This window comes from Oxyura jamaicensis, chromosome 1 (genome assembly GCF_011077185.1).
Source record: "Oxyura jamaicensis isolate SHBP4307 breed ruddy duck chromosome 1, BPBGC_Ojam_1.0, whole genome shotgun sequence".
In the NCBI taxonomy this organism is placed as follows: Eukaryota; Metazoa; Chordata; class Aves; order Anseriformes; family Anatidae; genus Oxyura; species Oxyura jamaicensis.
Window position 1 is genome coordinate 176,151,017 of NC_048893.1, and position 14,891 is coordinate 176,165,907.

Sequence of the window (14,891 nt, forward strand, 5' to 3'; positions counted from 1 at the left end):
CTATGTGGCAAAGCAGTGTTTATATTCAACAGCATTTAAATGGCACAAGTCTCAAAGGTTATGTTTCTACAGGTATCAGACATTCAGGCAAGAACAGCACTGCTGATGTGGTCACCTCCATCCAGCGATGTCGGAGAAGACACTGACAAGAATAACATACCAGAGGCTTATACTTACGAAGTGATGATTTCAAATACTGGAAAAGATGGAAAATACAAAACTGTATATATGTAGGTGTTTGTTTTCTTTTATTTATTTGGTGCTGCATTTAATTGTGTGGCTTAAAATCTCATAAGATTTAAACGATTAGCAATTTTGTGCACCTTCTCTTTCTGAAACAAGTTATTTTTTCAGTAGAAATGGTTCTATTTTATTACTGAGGTCTATACCAACAGTTAGAGTATGTTTAGATGTTTGTGGAAGTATGCTTTAATACCACTTAGCTGTACTTCAGTCAGCTGCACTAGAAATTAGGGGTTCTCAAGAAGTAAGACGTGTACAAGTAGCAACAAATACAAATTGTGCGTGTATTTATTTACTTCAGCACATGCTGCTCCTCCCATAAAGGATATTCTTCCCTTCTCTGGAAATGCTTTTGGCAAGAGACAGTGGTACAATATGAAACAGATTCCCACAGAACACAACTTGAGCAGCATCAAAACAAGCTAAACTATCAAACCGTTTAATTCCTAACACAATGGTTTTTAATCTTTATTTTTTTTGCAACTTTAACAGTATTTTACATTTAACAATAAAATTTGCCATTAAAAGTACAGAGCTCTCTAAGAACTATAAATCTTTTAGTATTTAGCTAGCATTTGCTCGTCTCCCTCCATAGATTTCTTAGGAGCAGTTCATGAATCACAAGTTGGATATCCCTGTCCTAGAAGCTAGAGGAAAAGAGCTTTGCTAAGATAAGCTGATTCACTAAAACCAGAGTAATAGGTGTCACTTCGGTGTCTTTTCTGCTTATAGGCTAGAAGTTTGAGGAAAAGAGCTTTTCTAACATAAGCCGATTCACTAAAAGCAGAGTAATAAGTGTCACTTAGGTGTCTTTTCTGCTTGCTGGGCTCTAAAAAGAAGGTATATGCAGTCATTTACAGTTTTAGATAATCATTTTTATAAGGCTGGAGACTTATAAATACCCATGCTTCTACAGGATCCAGTAGTTCAGTTTTTTTTGTAATAATGTACATACATGCATGTTCTACATGCATGTATACATACATATGTACATACACATGCATGTTCTCCCGTATGTACAGCTGATGTTACTGAGTAAAGAAGATAATTTTCTTACAAAACAAGAGACAAAACAACAGAAACCAAACAAGTAAGACCCATAAAATTCAAAGATAAATGCATCTGCATTTTAGCATACTTAGCAACAGAAGCAAACTATTAACAAAGGTTTCTTGTAAGGAGTGTTAAGTGGAGAGATTAGATGTGTGCCTTTTTGTTAAAGTATGTGTTTCTGAAACAATCCCTTTAACAAAATCGTATCTCTTTCCAGTGGAGAAGAAAACAAAGTTACTGTAAATGATCTCAGACCAGCAACTGACTACCATGCAAAGTGAGTACTTCCTTTTATGTTCACTAAATTCAGTGAGAATGTTTTCGAAGTTTCATTCTGTCTGTATATTTGATTGCAGAATTCTACAGAAACTGTCTTTACCCCTTGACATCCTCCTTTAAGTCACAATGATAGTTGAAATATTGCCTTTCTCAAGGCAATATTGTTGGCTTAGTTGACCACACAATCCATTTTGGAAAGTATAAGAGATTGTTGCTGCCTCACCCAGCTCCTGTGGTCTTTACTTGTTGACTTGGTCTTTACATGCTAGCCCAGTGACCGTTTTCCTTTGTTTGAGCCAGACACAGATGATGCTTCCCTTATGCCATTTTCCCACAATTAGAAGAAGGAGGTACCTTGCACCAGAACTTTCTACTGGCCACTTCATGCTGCTTTCGCTTTGCTCCAGCAGACCAGTGAATCTGACCCCCCTTTACATTATTAAATATGTCCCAAGCTCAGTTTAATTCCACTGTTGAAGCTTGAAAACTCTAAGTTGAAACTCTTTCATATGCAAGTGTTTCCCTGTGATTTTGTTCTTATTTTTAGTAGTGTTTGTGAACTTTATCCAATGACATTTAAGTCGAAAATGTGTGGAGCATAGAGGTCAGAGCCTAGGTCTTTTTGCCATGTATAAGTTGTTTTCTACCAGGCTGTGTTCAGATTCTTTTTTACTTATTTCTGGTCTTTTTAGAGAAAGCATGTGAGTAGATGTCTTAGCCATATAAGCTTCTCCCGAACTAGGAATTAAACAGAATTTTGCCAGTCTAACCATTGCCCAAAAGGAAGACAAGAAAGGCTAAACTCTGAAGATAAAACTGACAAATTATATATTTGCAACTTTATGCAAGGACAAACAACTGTATGCAGCACTAGTGACTATTCAAATGTTTTGCTGTCTCTGTTCATGGAATCTACAATGCCAGTTTTCCTATGACTGTTCATGCAACCCGTATACAAGGCCTTCTGCAACCAGTGGTCAGAGAAAAGGGTGTTCTGTGTTTTTTTTTTCTTTCAAAGGAACAGGTAAATCAGAAGAAGCTAAGAAGAAATTAATACATGGGTTCACCCAAGAGGGAGACGAGGTTACACAACTGGGGGGAGGGAGGAGGGCAGAAAATAATATTTTGTTTTGGAGAAAAGCTATGCAAAAAGCAAACCATTTCTCTTTGAGACTGAAGAAACAATTCATTCTTCTGAAGTACACGGAGAGCTGGTGCACAGCCTTTCTAAAAGGTGAACAGGGTGAACAGAGTCAGCAAGCTCTTGAAGGAATGCAATAGATTCTCAGAAAATACATTAACAGCTTCATTGTGCTTATCTCAAGAAAGCACTTGCAGAAGAATTATTTGTATTATCAGCTTACACATCTACAACAAATAATGAGCCTGCAAGATGGTGTCATTATTTTCCAACCAAAGTACAGCAAACAATGGACATATTTCAACTGTAATTGTGAGAATAAAGCTGACTGATGGTGATGATGTACATCCAAAGTAAAGGACTCTACTTTTGCATTACTTCCATTGACCAAGAAGCTTTCACCAGATTTTGAATTTGTAACAGTAATATATTAATAATGAGATAGCAAGGCAGTAACTTAATTTTGAATACTCGGTTTTCTCTGGAAATTGCATATATAGATATTGAAGCAAAATGTTACTGACTGTTTTCCATTCTAGAGTCCAAGTGGAATGCAATTGTGTAAGGGGGAGTCCTTCAGAAGCAGAGAGTTTTACCACAATGAGTTGTGAGCCTGATACTCCAAATCTGCCCAGGATAACTAATCGGACCAAAAATTCTCTTACTCTGCAGTGGAAGGTAAAAATTACTTAAAAATCTTTAAAGGTCTTTAACAGTTTCAGATTTGTGAATAAATGACAGTTCATTGAAACAGAAGTTTTGTCAAACAGTAATTTCAACCGCAATTCCGTGACTGAAGTATGTGTATTGGATTAAATGGGGACTTCAGCAAAAAGAAAAAGATTCCCAGAAAAGCCAGGAGCCTTTGTAAATAAAGTTAATGAACTTGAAAGGAGACACTGGTTTGAGATCTGGTCCCCTCCTGTGCTGTAGAACCAATTTCTTTCTTAGGCTTATTTGTGCAAAGCAAATTAAGTGATCTGGAAAGACTGAGATTTCAACGGACCTGCAATTCTGTAGTATTTTACATTGCTACCAGAACACTTTCTGAAGGTCTAAATGAAAAAAAAAATAGAAGCATTCACTGGATAGAAACAGAATTAGGACTGTCTTGGCAAGTGAAAGTCATATAAGGGCAGCATCATTTGCTATCCACTGGTCTTGTTGTGATTTGATCCATGCATGCATCTTTCCTTAAGTGATCTTGTATCCAGTTAGAGCTCTAATTTCCCTTTTTTGTTGTTGCAGGCATCATGCGATAATGGTTCTAAGATCCACAGTTACCTTTTAGAATGGGATGAAGTAAGCAAGTTATTCTATTCTATTTTTCATTTTGTGGTTTCCAAAAGTAGTTGTGTGTGACTCTACACGTCGAGTTGTATCATAATTATGACTGGTGTAGAGGCATGTGACAAATATATAATTCCTGAAAGCACGTGATTATTGCCTGAATTTTTTCTTAGGGTGTATAATGTATCAAATATTTCTTAGTTACATGATTCTGCCACCCTTAATAGTGGCTTTTTCACCAATACTTCTCTCAAGAGCAATGAGATAAGATCATTTTCCTATAACAGCCTTTATTTTGTATAAAAGGGATACACCAGCAGTGTTCCCATAAACGTGTTCCAGTCCTAGCCAGACAGCTGTTCCAAGAGAGAGACGGCAGAACTGTAGAAACTGTACTGCATTTTCCTGCTAGCCCTTTGGAGATGGGAAATGGAAAGGAATTTTAAAAGCCTCTAATTCAATACATGTATGTTTTATGTAAAACCTCACTACGGGAGGGTTTCTTGAGTTATGTTACTTCAAAAATGAGTTTACTTCACATTTGTGTGTTACTTTAATTGATGGACACATATTTAATAGGGTGAATAATGTGATTAATTTATTCCTTTTTAGGGAAAAGGAAATGGAGAGTTTTGCCAGTGTTATTATGGCCAACAGAAGCAGTATAGAATTACTAAACTATCACCAGCAATGGGGTACACCTTTAGGCTAGCAGCCAAAAATGACATGGGGATGAGGTAAATATTACTGTTGTATCCATAACTCTGGAATGCATTTGCATGCATATGTGTGCTTGCTTAGGAAATGCATATGATGGCATTTAAAGAAACAAAACTTCTGTCCATTTACATAGCTAATTTACTGCATGTGATTGGATTATTCATATTGCAGATTACATTTTCACTGCGAATCACTTGACGCTGCTTCAGCAAGGGAGACTGGACAAGGGGACCTCCAGAGATCCTTTCTAACCTCAGCTATTCAATGAGTCCTGGCACAATCAGTTTTGTTCAGGCATTATTATGGCTACAGCCACTACATGTGTAAATACTTAGCATATAAATGCTACACATCTCAGACCCTGTTATGAGCAGCTGTCACCGGCAGATAGCACAGCTGCTTCTGCCAAATTTAGCCTAATTTCCCAAACAGGCTGCTCTAACCTGTGTACACGGTGCCCTTTTGTACCTAAAGGGGGAGCACGAGCATGGCACAGGCAGCCCAGCTGCTCCCACGTGAAATCAGTTCAGGCCGTGGTGGGTTTTAGCTTCAGCCTTTGTAGCCTCGTGCTGACCTCCACTGAAGGTTTCTACCTTGGGCTTGCTTCCTACTGCTCTGACTTGTAACGGAATTTTTGGCGAAGCGCTACGTTGCGCAGACTCACGGTTCAATAGAACTGTGGCTTTTGTGTCTCATGCAATAAGCACTTCTGCTAAAATGCTGGGGGTCATGCTGAAAGACAAGCAACCCTGCCAGGGGGGCACAATGGAACGGTTTATTAAATGCTGCAGTTGTGCTGATGTTGCTTGGCCAGAGAGTAAATTTTACCATGCTGTCTGCTGCTCTGGGTGCCAGTGAGGTCTGACATGATGCCAGACCTACGGCAGTTCTTGAAGCCAGTGTAGCAGTTTACCAGGGTTTGATCAGCCCACCTTAAATTTAGAGTTGTAGTAATGATAGTATAAAGAGATGGCAGTAACTCTTCTGGAGCAGGAGGTAAGTCCAGCAGAACCCACTCTGCATCCTATAGGTATATCTACACTGTGCTCTTTGCCATGTCGTATTTTCTGCATATGTCCCTTTACCTGAGGTGTCTGTTAGTCTCATGTTACCATGGGAAATGGACAGAATACGACATTACAATACCATTGATTTTTTTTTTTTTTGAGCTTCTAGAGCTTATTATAGAAATGTTTAGGATACGTGGTTGTTATTTTTAGAAGCTTAGAAGTGCTACTTTTCAGGAGTTAGAAAGCACCAAGCTTTGGTTTTAATTTGTGAATGAATGGCATCTGTCATCAGTAGAGGATATAAGAACTCAAAAACCAAAACAGAAGTAATAGATGCTCAGGTTGGGCTTACACTACTGGATACATTAGCTCTTGGGAGTGCTTCTTGGTCTTTGGGTGAAGCAACAAAGCTGGCTAATATTCTCACTACGAGGACTCAGTATCTCTAGAGTAGACTGCCTGTGCCCATGCTATGTAGTAGCACTTCGACATTTAGGTCCTATGTGGCATAAAACCAAGTCTTCTCTAGCCATGAGCATAAAACTGCTATCTTGTGTGTGTTTGTGTTTGAGATATTTTGAGCATCGTGCTGCGGCTCACTGGAGTGGTGTTTTTATAGCATGAAATGCGTATTGTCTGTCCTTCAGTTGGCACAAAGGAGTGTTTGAGGGAACAATGCCTGCCTTGACAGTGTTGAAGGACAGTTTAAAAATAGGGAGCCAGACCTGAGGATGTAATTCATGCTGGATGGAAGAAGTCTTCTGCAGGCGAAGTACATGAAAACTACAGCTGGCTCAGGAGGTCTCTGAGATGTGTTGGGAGGCTTTGGAGAGCACCCAGGGAATGTGTTGCATGCAGTACCTGTTTTTTGTGTCTTCCCTTAGGCTCCTGCTTTGGGTCACTGGCTGAGGACACTGTAGTGGGCTAGGCTGACTTTCAGAGAGCTCCAACACAGTCTTTCTTATGTTGCTGCCTTCTGGAAGATGTTTCTGGAATGAACCATTCTCTGAGTTACTCCTGGACTTGTCTTGATGAGATGTAATTGGACAAAAGCAGACAGGGAGTGAGCTGACAGTTAAGCAGGGTCCAGTGTTCCAGTTCTCTTCCTGTTCCCTGGTTACTTCTGAGTGTAAATGTACCCCCTAGGAGTATCCACACATATTACACACCTCTGTGGTGTAAGCTGGTGGAAGACAGTCATCAGTTAAGTACCCTTTTTAAACTCATTAAGCTGAATAGATTTTAAAATCTGTATTTCATAGCCTTGTAAAGATGCACTATGTTGGCTTATGGTATTACTTAAGTCTCTTAAAATAATATTTACTAGGATAGGGTGACAATTTATTCCTTACGAAATATGTTGAGAACCTTATGTGTCTGCAGACTGAACTTTGTCTAAATGATTTTACCAGCAAGAATGGATATTCTCTCTTAGAGTTGCTCATATTTTTAAATTGGGTTCTAACCAAACACGAAAGTGGGGCTAAACAAATCTGGAAGAATGAAATTATTTAAAAGATACAGTGTTATTGTACTTCTAAGTGAAACGTTAAGAAGGGTCAAATGTGGGAATTACTGGAACTCTTAGTTGATTTCAATGTGTTTTGGAGTGATTCGATCAAGTAAAGAGAGAAAGGCTTTTCAAGGTGTTTTTCTTCCACCCCTTCCCTTGCATCTGCATGGGAGTTGACTGAGTTGACTGCTTCAATAACTAGTTGTGAGTAGAGATAGGTTTAGTATGTCTAGCTTCTCTTCATGCTTTCTTAGGCTAACTATAATGCTGGAACTTTTTTTTAAGTAGATACAGCATACATATCATACTATCTTAATTGCAGAGATTTCTCACTTGTGACTTTTGGTAAGAAAAAGAAGTATTATTCCGCCCAAATTCTAAGTTTTCTTTTGCTTTACACTTTTCCATTTCCTACTTCACAGGAGAAATGGGTCAGAGAGAAAGGGACAGCAAGGTATCTTCATACTGCGTTTTTTCAGAGAAGTCAGATTTGAACACACAAGATACTTGACTGGTTCTGGTGTTCAAGATACACAAGGAATTTTGGTTTCAAGGCTTCCTGGTGCTCACTTAGATGATGTCTAGCTTTTCAAGTTGCATCTTTGACATTAGTTTCATACAGTTTAAAAAAAAAATAAAAATAGACAAGCTCTCAAGCCTGCGTTTCTTCAGATCTGATGTAGAAACAGCAAATTTCTAAATAAGTGGCAGCTGAAAACAGTTTGTTACGGTCTAGATGGATACATATCACACCATCTGTGCGTTGTACCCATTTACTGACTTTTGCATCCCTCTGTTTCTTAGTAGATCTTTTTCTGTAACTTGTTACAGAAGGTTTATCACTTGGAGGCTTATCTAAGAGTCGTCAAATAAGGTTGAAAGTTCAGAGACTGGTGTACAGTCTACTGCATTTGTTCTCTGATAAGACTTGCGCATTGCCAACTCTTAAAGTAACTTAATAACTTAATATTGAATTAACTTAATATTGAATAAGACTATTATTCTGTTATTTTCTGAATCACTATAGAAACTGGTACTTCAGAGCATACCTGAAGCACATAATAATTTGCATAGATTGCTGCCAGGGAAGCAGAGTGTATTTTGGGATCTTCCCACATATGCTTTCACGTCTTCATGTTTTGATTTTCAATAGGTATTAGTGTATTGCTGCACATAGAGCTCTACTGTTTTAGAATAATGACTTAATATGAAAAATCAAAACAAATTTAATTAGCGAAACATTGTAATTATGTCCTACACAGGAATCTTTCAGTTATGAATGTTAACCTTGTTCAAATGGCTTATAACTGACAGATTCATGGGCAAGTTAAGTCGTCTGCACGTACAAGCTTGTAATTTCCAGTTGTGCGCATATTCAAGAAATTGTCATAGCTGTGTTTAGTAAGAATGATGTTTTTCTAGATATCAATTACCATGTCTGGTTAGTTTACATACTGTCTGTTTTTACATACAGTGGTTTTAGTGAAGAAGTCCTGTATCATACCTCAGGCACTGCCCCAACCACACCAGCAAGTCCTTTGCTGATTAATGCTGGAGTTACTTGGTTATCCCTACAGTGGACAAAACCCTCAGGAACACCATCAGATGAAGGAATCTCATATATACTAGAGATGGAGGATGAGAACTCAGTAAGTTTAGAATACTTACTCTCAATAAGAGACTATAATGTTGATGGTATGTTGTTGCATTTAACCACAGAATCACAGTGTAACAGTGATTATTTTTGCTAGAAAATTCTACAAGGAACTGTATTTTCTGAAACAGAACTAAAGACTTGTCATTGCAGTGATCAAGCCACATAACTTTCTCCTCTCTATTGCAACGGGAATAGTTATTAGTATGATTAAGATCTATTCCTGCAAAGACATCTGGACTACTTTTAACTTCATGACTTTGCATGTGAATTTAAGCCTCACAAGAGTGGATCAAAGTAATTCCGTCATGAAGTGTGGCCCTCCTAGATGCTATTTCAGCACAAGCACCTGTGTTTTACCCCTTCAAAGTGTTAGGTGTAATATCTCATGGCACTATGTATTTTTCTTTGCTGTTTTTTCTCCTCTTCAGAACTGGAGAATGGTTAATTCATTTCCTCACTCACCCTCACCACCACCACCTTATTTTTATCCTTGGCTTCCATGCGGGCTCGTATGGTAGAAATAAAATATCCTGTGTTTACACAATGAAGTTACATTTAATTACTTTGTCAGAGAGCCATAACAATTATAGTCTGAAACATAGTTATTTATATTGAATGATGTTACAGAATCTAGTTGACAAATACAATGTTTCAAGTAATCCTGTTTAATTCTGCAGGGATATGGTTTCAAGCCAAAATATGATGGTGAAGATCTTACCTACACGGTGAAGAATTTGAGGCGCAGTACAAAATACAAATTTAGGGTAAGATTTTTCACGTAGTTGTTTTGGGGGGGGTTGCTTGGTTGGTTGTTGTTTGTACCAGAGTACCTTGAAATTTGATTTACTGACTTATTTAAAGGGAAACCAAATTTGATGCCAGTCTCTCTTAAAATTTCAATCTCTTAAAGCTAAGAGTTCAAAGCCTGCTTCATAAGTCATCTGTGTAGGAGTAGGGACCTCTGAAAGGGCATAACACAGTTGCAGCTATCTTGAAATGTGTAATTAATAATGTAAGTCAATGTTATTAACAGTTGTTTTTTTTTATTTGGCTTTTGTGTTGCGTACAGACACTAAACATACCTCAAAGCGTTGGGATAAAGAGCAACTTTGATCAAAAAAAGTTTATCAGTGCTAGCATAGCACTGAACCCAAGTTAGTTTAAAACAAAAAAAGTCGTATTACAGTGGTGCTGAACCCATTCTTATACATCATGAGGGTCTGAACTTATTATCTCAGGATCCAGTCACTCTTGAACAGTAGCATGGGTTTTGCAATAGAGCTAATGCATGTCCCAAAGTATGAAGCAGAGTCAGAATGATCTCATTTCTAGTCTATAAAGAAAAAATATGTCTATAGCTGTTGTCTTGCATACACCTTAAATATGATTTCATATGGAAGAATTGGGAGCTGCTTAAGAACAGCATCTCTTTGCAGTATGAAAGGCAGCAGTTCAGGGGTTGGTTTGTTGTGAGTTAACACTAAAGCATACACATACTCCTTTTGAAACAATAGAAAACATTTTGTACTTCTGAATATGAGTGTTTCTTTTCAGAAGAAGAAAAAGTTCCAATATGTGTCAATCTTACAGTACCTGGATTTTACTCATAACTTATATAATAATTTAAAACATGCAGTGTATTCTCAGGAATTCACCAAGCTAGGACTGTTACAGCTACATATGTATTGAGAATAAAAATCAGTTAATACTTTGGAACTTGCTTTTTCAGGACATGATGATAGTTTTCCTTTGTAAGTAATCCTAAATGTTAATAATATACATCACTGGCAAATGCTCAGTTAACTAGCATCCTAAGTTTGTCATTAAAATAAAATATGAATGTTTATACTATATTTTTCTTAACAAAACTGTAAACAGAAGTCTCTGTTCACTCATTCGTAGGGCATAAAGGAGAAACAAATTCTGTGTTAATCAGGTCTTTAATTTTTATTATAGAGGAGAAAGACTTAATTAGTAGTAATATTCCTTAAGGCTTTTGAAAGAAACTTTGTAACCATTGGAAACCTTATTATAATACGTAAATGCCAACTGCCTTTTTAACTTCATTTGTAAGGCCACAAAAACAACCAGATGATTGTTAATCTTGTAAACCGTATCAGGAGAATGTCTGAGAAGCATGTTAGCTCACATTTCCTCTTCTCAAACTGTACTGACATTACTCCTACCATTTGGATTCTATTCAACTTTTAAATAAATACAAGAGCAAAAATACTTTTTAGGTTATTTAGGTTTTTATTCGTAACAAATGGGGATACACCATAAATTAACTGCACAACTGCAATGTAAAGAATAGCAGCAATTTGTTTTCCTAGAATCACAGAAAAAAGTCTAGGTTGAAAGCGACTTTTGGAGATCATCTGGACCAAACTTGTCTAGAGAGCAGAGCCTTAGATCTGGCTATTCAGCCCTGTACTAGCCCTGTTGAGCTGAGACTTCAGTATTTCCAGCAAGGGAAATTCCACTGCTTTGATGGACTGCTTTGTTCTCATGGTGATTAATTTATTTCCTTATATCTAGATGGAATTTTCCCTGACACACTTGTGCCCATGGTCTTTTGTCGTGTCATCACATATCCTTGCAAAACGAGTATTTTCACATTTTCTTTAACTACCTTTTAAATATTGGAAGGCTGTGATTAGATCCCCCTCACTAAAACTTCTATTTTCTAGGTGAAGTAAACCGAAATTCTTCAGCCTTTCCTTCTACACCAGGTTCTCCAACCCTGCAATCATCGTGCTGCCCCTCTTATGTTCTCTTTCCAATTTCTCAGCATCTCAGACTGGGAGGACCAAAACCTGGCACAGTGTTCCAGGTTTAGCCTGAAGAGTGCTGAGTAAAGTGGCAAAATCACACCCCTCCTTCTACTGGCTAAATTCTTGCTGAGGCAGCCCATGAAAAAATTTGCCTTTGCTGCTGCCAACGTGCATTGCTAGATTGCTCTCACCAGGATCCCAAAGTCCTGCACAACTCCAATAAAAAGGAGTAGTTCTTAAACCTATCTGGTTTCTGAGTATCTTGGGCTGTTTAAAAAAAAAAAAAAAAAAAGTTCTCAAGTCCTTCAGTTCGGAATGAAGTGTTTTGTGCTATATCGAGCACCCACAGATTCCATTAGTGTCACAGAGGGCTGCGTGTCCTGATTACCTTTTACAGTCAGGCTGGTCCTGTGTGCCCTAAGTAGACGCCTAATTTTATGTACCAACATTTGAAATGTGGAGGATATGGAAGGTTATTTGATATTTTTTTTTATTCCAGCTTCACAATGATTAGTTTAGTTTATTTTTCTTTTAATAAAGTATTTTTCCTGGCAATTTACAGGTGTTTTTAATTTCAGCATTGATTAATTATAAGACTATCAAAAACTACAAAAAGAAGGTGCATAATAGATTTATTTTTCCTAATGGTTCATTGTCTAGCTATTTGCATACACATAAATTAATTTGCTCTTACCATTACCCTGAACAGCATACCACTAGCCATTATATTTGTTCTGTGTTTATAATAATTTTTATGTATTTACAGGTCATTGCCTATAATTCAGAAGGGAAAAGCAGTCCAAGTGAGACAGTAGACTATGCTACTTGCCCAGACAAGCCTGGGGTACCTTCAAAACCATCAGTGAAAGGAAAAATTCATGCACAGAGTTTTAAAATAGTCTGGGGTAAGAACGTTGTCCAGCTCTTTTTAGAGTTTGTCCTCTGTTTTTTATTTATGTTCATATGTAAAAGGTCAGATTTTACTTTGATATACTTCAGTCAGCTGAGCCATCATGAAAAAATACTGATCCGAAATACCTAGGGTGGCAGTGTAATAGTGTAATTATGTGGGAAGAATAATATATGAATTGTAATAGGGGCTGTTACAGCAGAGGACTACGGTAGTTAAAAAGTGGTAGTGTTAATTTGTGTACTAAGAAGTTAATGTTGCTCTGGCACAAAAAGCAGATGCCATGAATTTTATTTTATTTTTTTATCAACAGAAAAGGTCCAAGTTTAACTTCTCTCTTCAGAGTGTTTACTTTTGATAGATAAATACTTTTATTCATTAGGGATCTTGAAAAATGTCCTTAAGCTTAGGGTTATTTTTTACCCTTACATTTTGAAATAGAAGGAGAAGCAATACTGTGATGTACTTTAGGAGAAAACCACATGGTTGAAGGTTTTACTTACTGTAGCAAATAATTAAACTTCTTACCTAGTTCTGTATACTAGTGTGTTTTAATATCGTGTTCTTTCACAGTAGTATGAAAACTACTTGTAGAATAGTACACAGCAAGTTCAGTCTTGCATCTTTCCAGAGTGCTTTGCTATACCAGGCTAATATAGCAAGGTGAAATTTGTTCCATTATGGATAACATATAATGTATGAAGTATTATAAATAATCTGATTTGTAAATAGAAAACTCTCTAAAATACCTATGTATATACAGAACTGGTCATTAATTTGAACTATAATATTCCTCTTTTTCATGAGTGATAATGATGTGAAAAAAATGTTTTTCGTTTGGGGTAAGTTGACTGCTACCTGCCATCCAAAAAAGTGCTGTGTGCCATATAACAAGTCTCATTTTATTTGGCAGGTGTGATGTGATATGTAACATTTATCTATAAGCCAGCAACATTTCATCAAGCACACACATAATGCAGCAGTGCTCTTCTGTGTTTAAATGTTAAGCTGCCTTTATATTTGTCAAAAATGTCGTTTTTCCCCATTATTTTCATTTTGCTCTTCTCAAAGTCAGCTCTGAGAAAGAGTAGTAGGATTATGTATCAAGGATAGTTCTATAGTTCTTGTCCTTGAATATCGTACCAAGGAGGACAGAGAAATCAATTTCTACTGCTAAACTAAAAATTTACAAGATTAGGTGTTCATTATAGAACTTGTCACTTCTGTTCTCTCCCAAAATAATTAGCTTTTTCAAGTGCTGTCCTTAAAAGATGAAATATTCTTACTTTTAAATCAATACGCCAGTCTGTTTCTTATCTGCAGTCCGGAATGCAGGGCCGTTAGGATCTGTGTCTCTGAAACCATAACCAGGCTGCCTTCAGACTAACTGAAACATTTGCTGTGGCATCTCCCAGGTGCCTGATTCACTCATCACACGTTATCTGTAGAGTATAGTAGGGTTGTGATCTGGCAGCTTTGGATAGTGGAGGATTCGAATGATTTGCAGCTGTCTGAACTAGGATGCAGGATGCTAGAGCTAACTGTCTAAAAGAGAACTTGTTTCCAGTTGGCTGCCAATTTTGCCTTTTTTTTTTAATTCTCCCCAAAAGCTACAAAACAATTTGATTTACCTTGTTTTGTTGGAATATTGTTACTTTTGATAGATCCGCCAAAAGACAATGGAGGAGCAGCAATAAATACATATGTTGTGGAGATGTCTGAAGGCTTGAATGGTAAGTATTAGGCATTCAGCTGTGATCTTTTTTGTGTGGACACCTCAGTTATGAATTGTGGGAAGAGTAAAATATGTATTATGATAGGGAATGTTATTGCAAGAAACTGTAATTTTAAAAAATAAGGATGTTGAAAACTGCATACAGGAAATTCTGTTTCTCTGGATTAGAAGGATGTCATAAAGCTGTGGCAGAAGAGATGCTCTATGTAACCTATCACATAGGGTGTGTTCTGTTTTGGAAGTCAAGTGATGTATTCCAGATATTTTAAGGGCAAGAAAGGGCTACTTAGCTTTGTTGGATGTGTGAGATGAATGAAACATTAATGTTCCATTTACTGCTGCTAAATGAGAATAGTGATGGAGCTGGAATAAGCGTTTCTGCTGCTTGCTTTTCTGTCCTTTCATACAGAAGGGAAATGAACAAAATTTCTAAATTGGGCGTAGAGCTATCCAGCCGAATTATTTGAAAATCTATACCTATTAAGTAACCTTACTTGTACTCAGCAGCACAGTCTGAGAATGAAAGTTCATACCTCTCTTGCTGTGTCAGGTTAGGAGTGCACCAT

General features: G+C 37.3%; 1 protein-coding gene and 1 long non-coding RNA gene across 6 annotated transcripts in view; one reads left to right on the top strand and one right to left on the bottom strand.

Moving 5' to 3' along the window:
* Positions 1 to 14,891, top strand: part of FNDC3A (fibronectin type III domain containing 3A) — a 116,634-nt gene that overhangs the window by 82,453 nt on the left and 19,290 nt on the right. For all 5 annotated transcript variants that reach the window (XM_035323023.1, XM_035323017.1, XM_035323038.1 and 2 more), the window contains 9 exons: positions 73 to 230; positions 1,514 to 1,573; positions 3,256 to 3,394; positions 3,965 to 4,018; positions 4,619 to 4,743; positions 8,724 to 8,898; positions 9,584 to 9,670; positions 12,447 to 12,585; positions 14,255 to 14,323. In XM_035323023.1, the coding sequence (XP_035178914.1) occupies positions 73 to 230; positions 1,514 to 1,573; positions 3,256 to 3,394; positions 3,965 to 4,018; positions 4,619 to 4,743; positions 8,724 to 8,898; positions 9,584 to 9,670; positions 12,447 to 12,585; positions 14,255 to 14,323 (1,006 nt within the window). The remainder of the gene's footprint in view (positions 1 to 72; positions 231 to 1,513; positions 1,574 to 3,255; positions 3,395 to 3,964; positions 4,019 to 4,618; positions 4,744 to 8,723; positions 8,899 to 9,583; positions 9,671 to 12,446; positions 12,586 to 14,254; positions 14,324 to 14,891) is intronic.
* Positions 1,061 to 14,891, bottom strand: part of LOC118165267 — a 30,585-nt gene continuing 16,754 nt past the window's right edge. Inside the window, exons 2-4 of the long non-coding RNA XR_004749954.1 lie at positions 11,183 to 11,194; positions 10,825 to 10,829; positions 1,061 to 1,072 (exon numbers count right to left, since the gene is read on the bottom strand). This is a non-coding gene — a long non-coding RNA (uncharacterized LOC118165267). The remainder of the gene's footprint in view (positions 1,073 to 10,824; positions 10,830 to 11,182; positions 11,195 to 14,891) is intronic.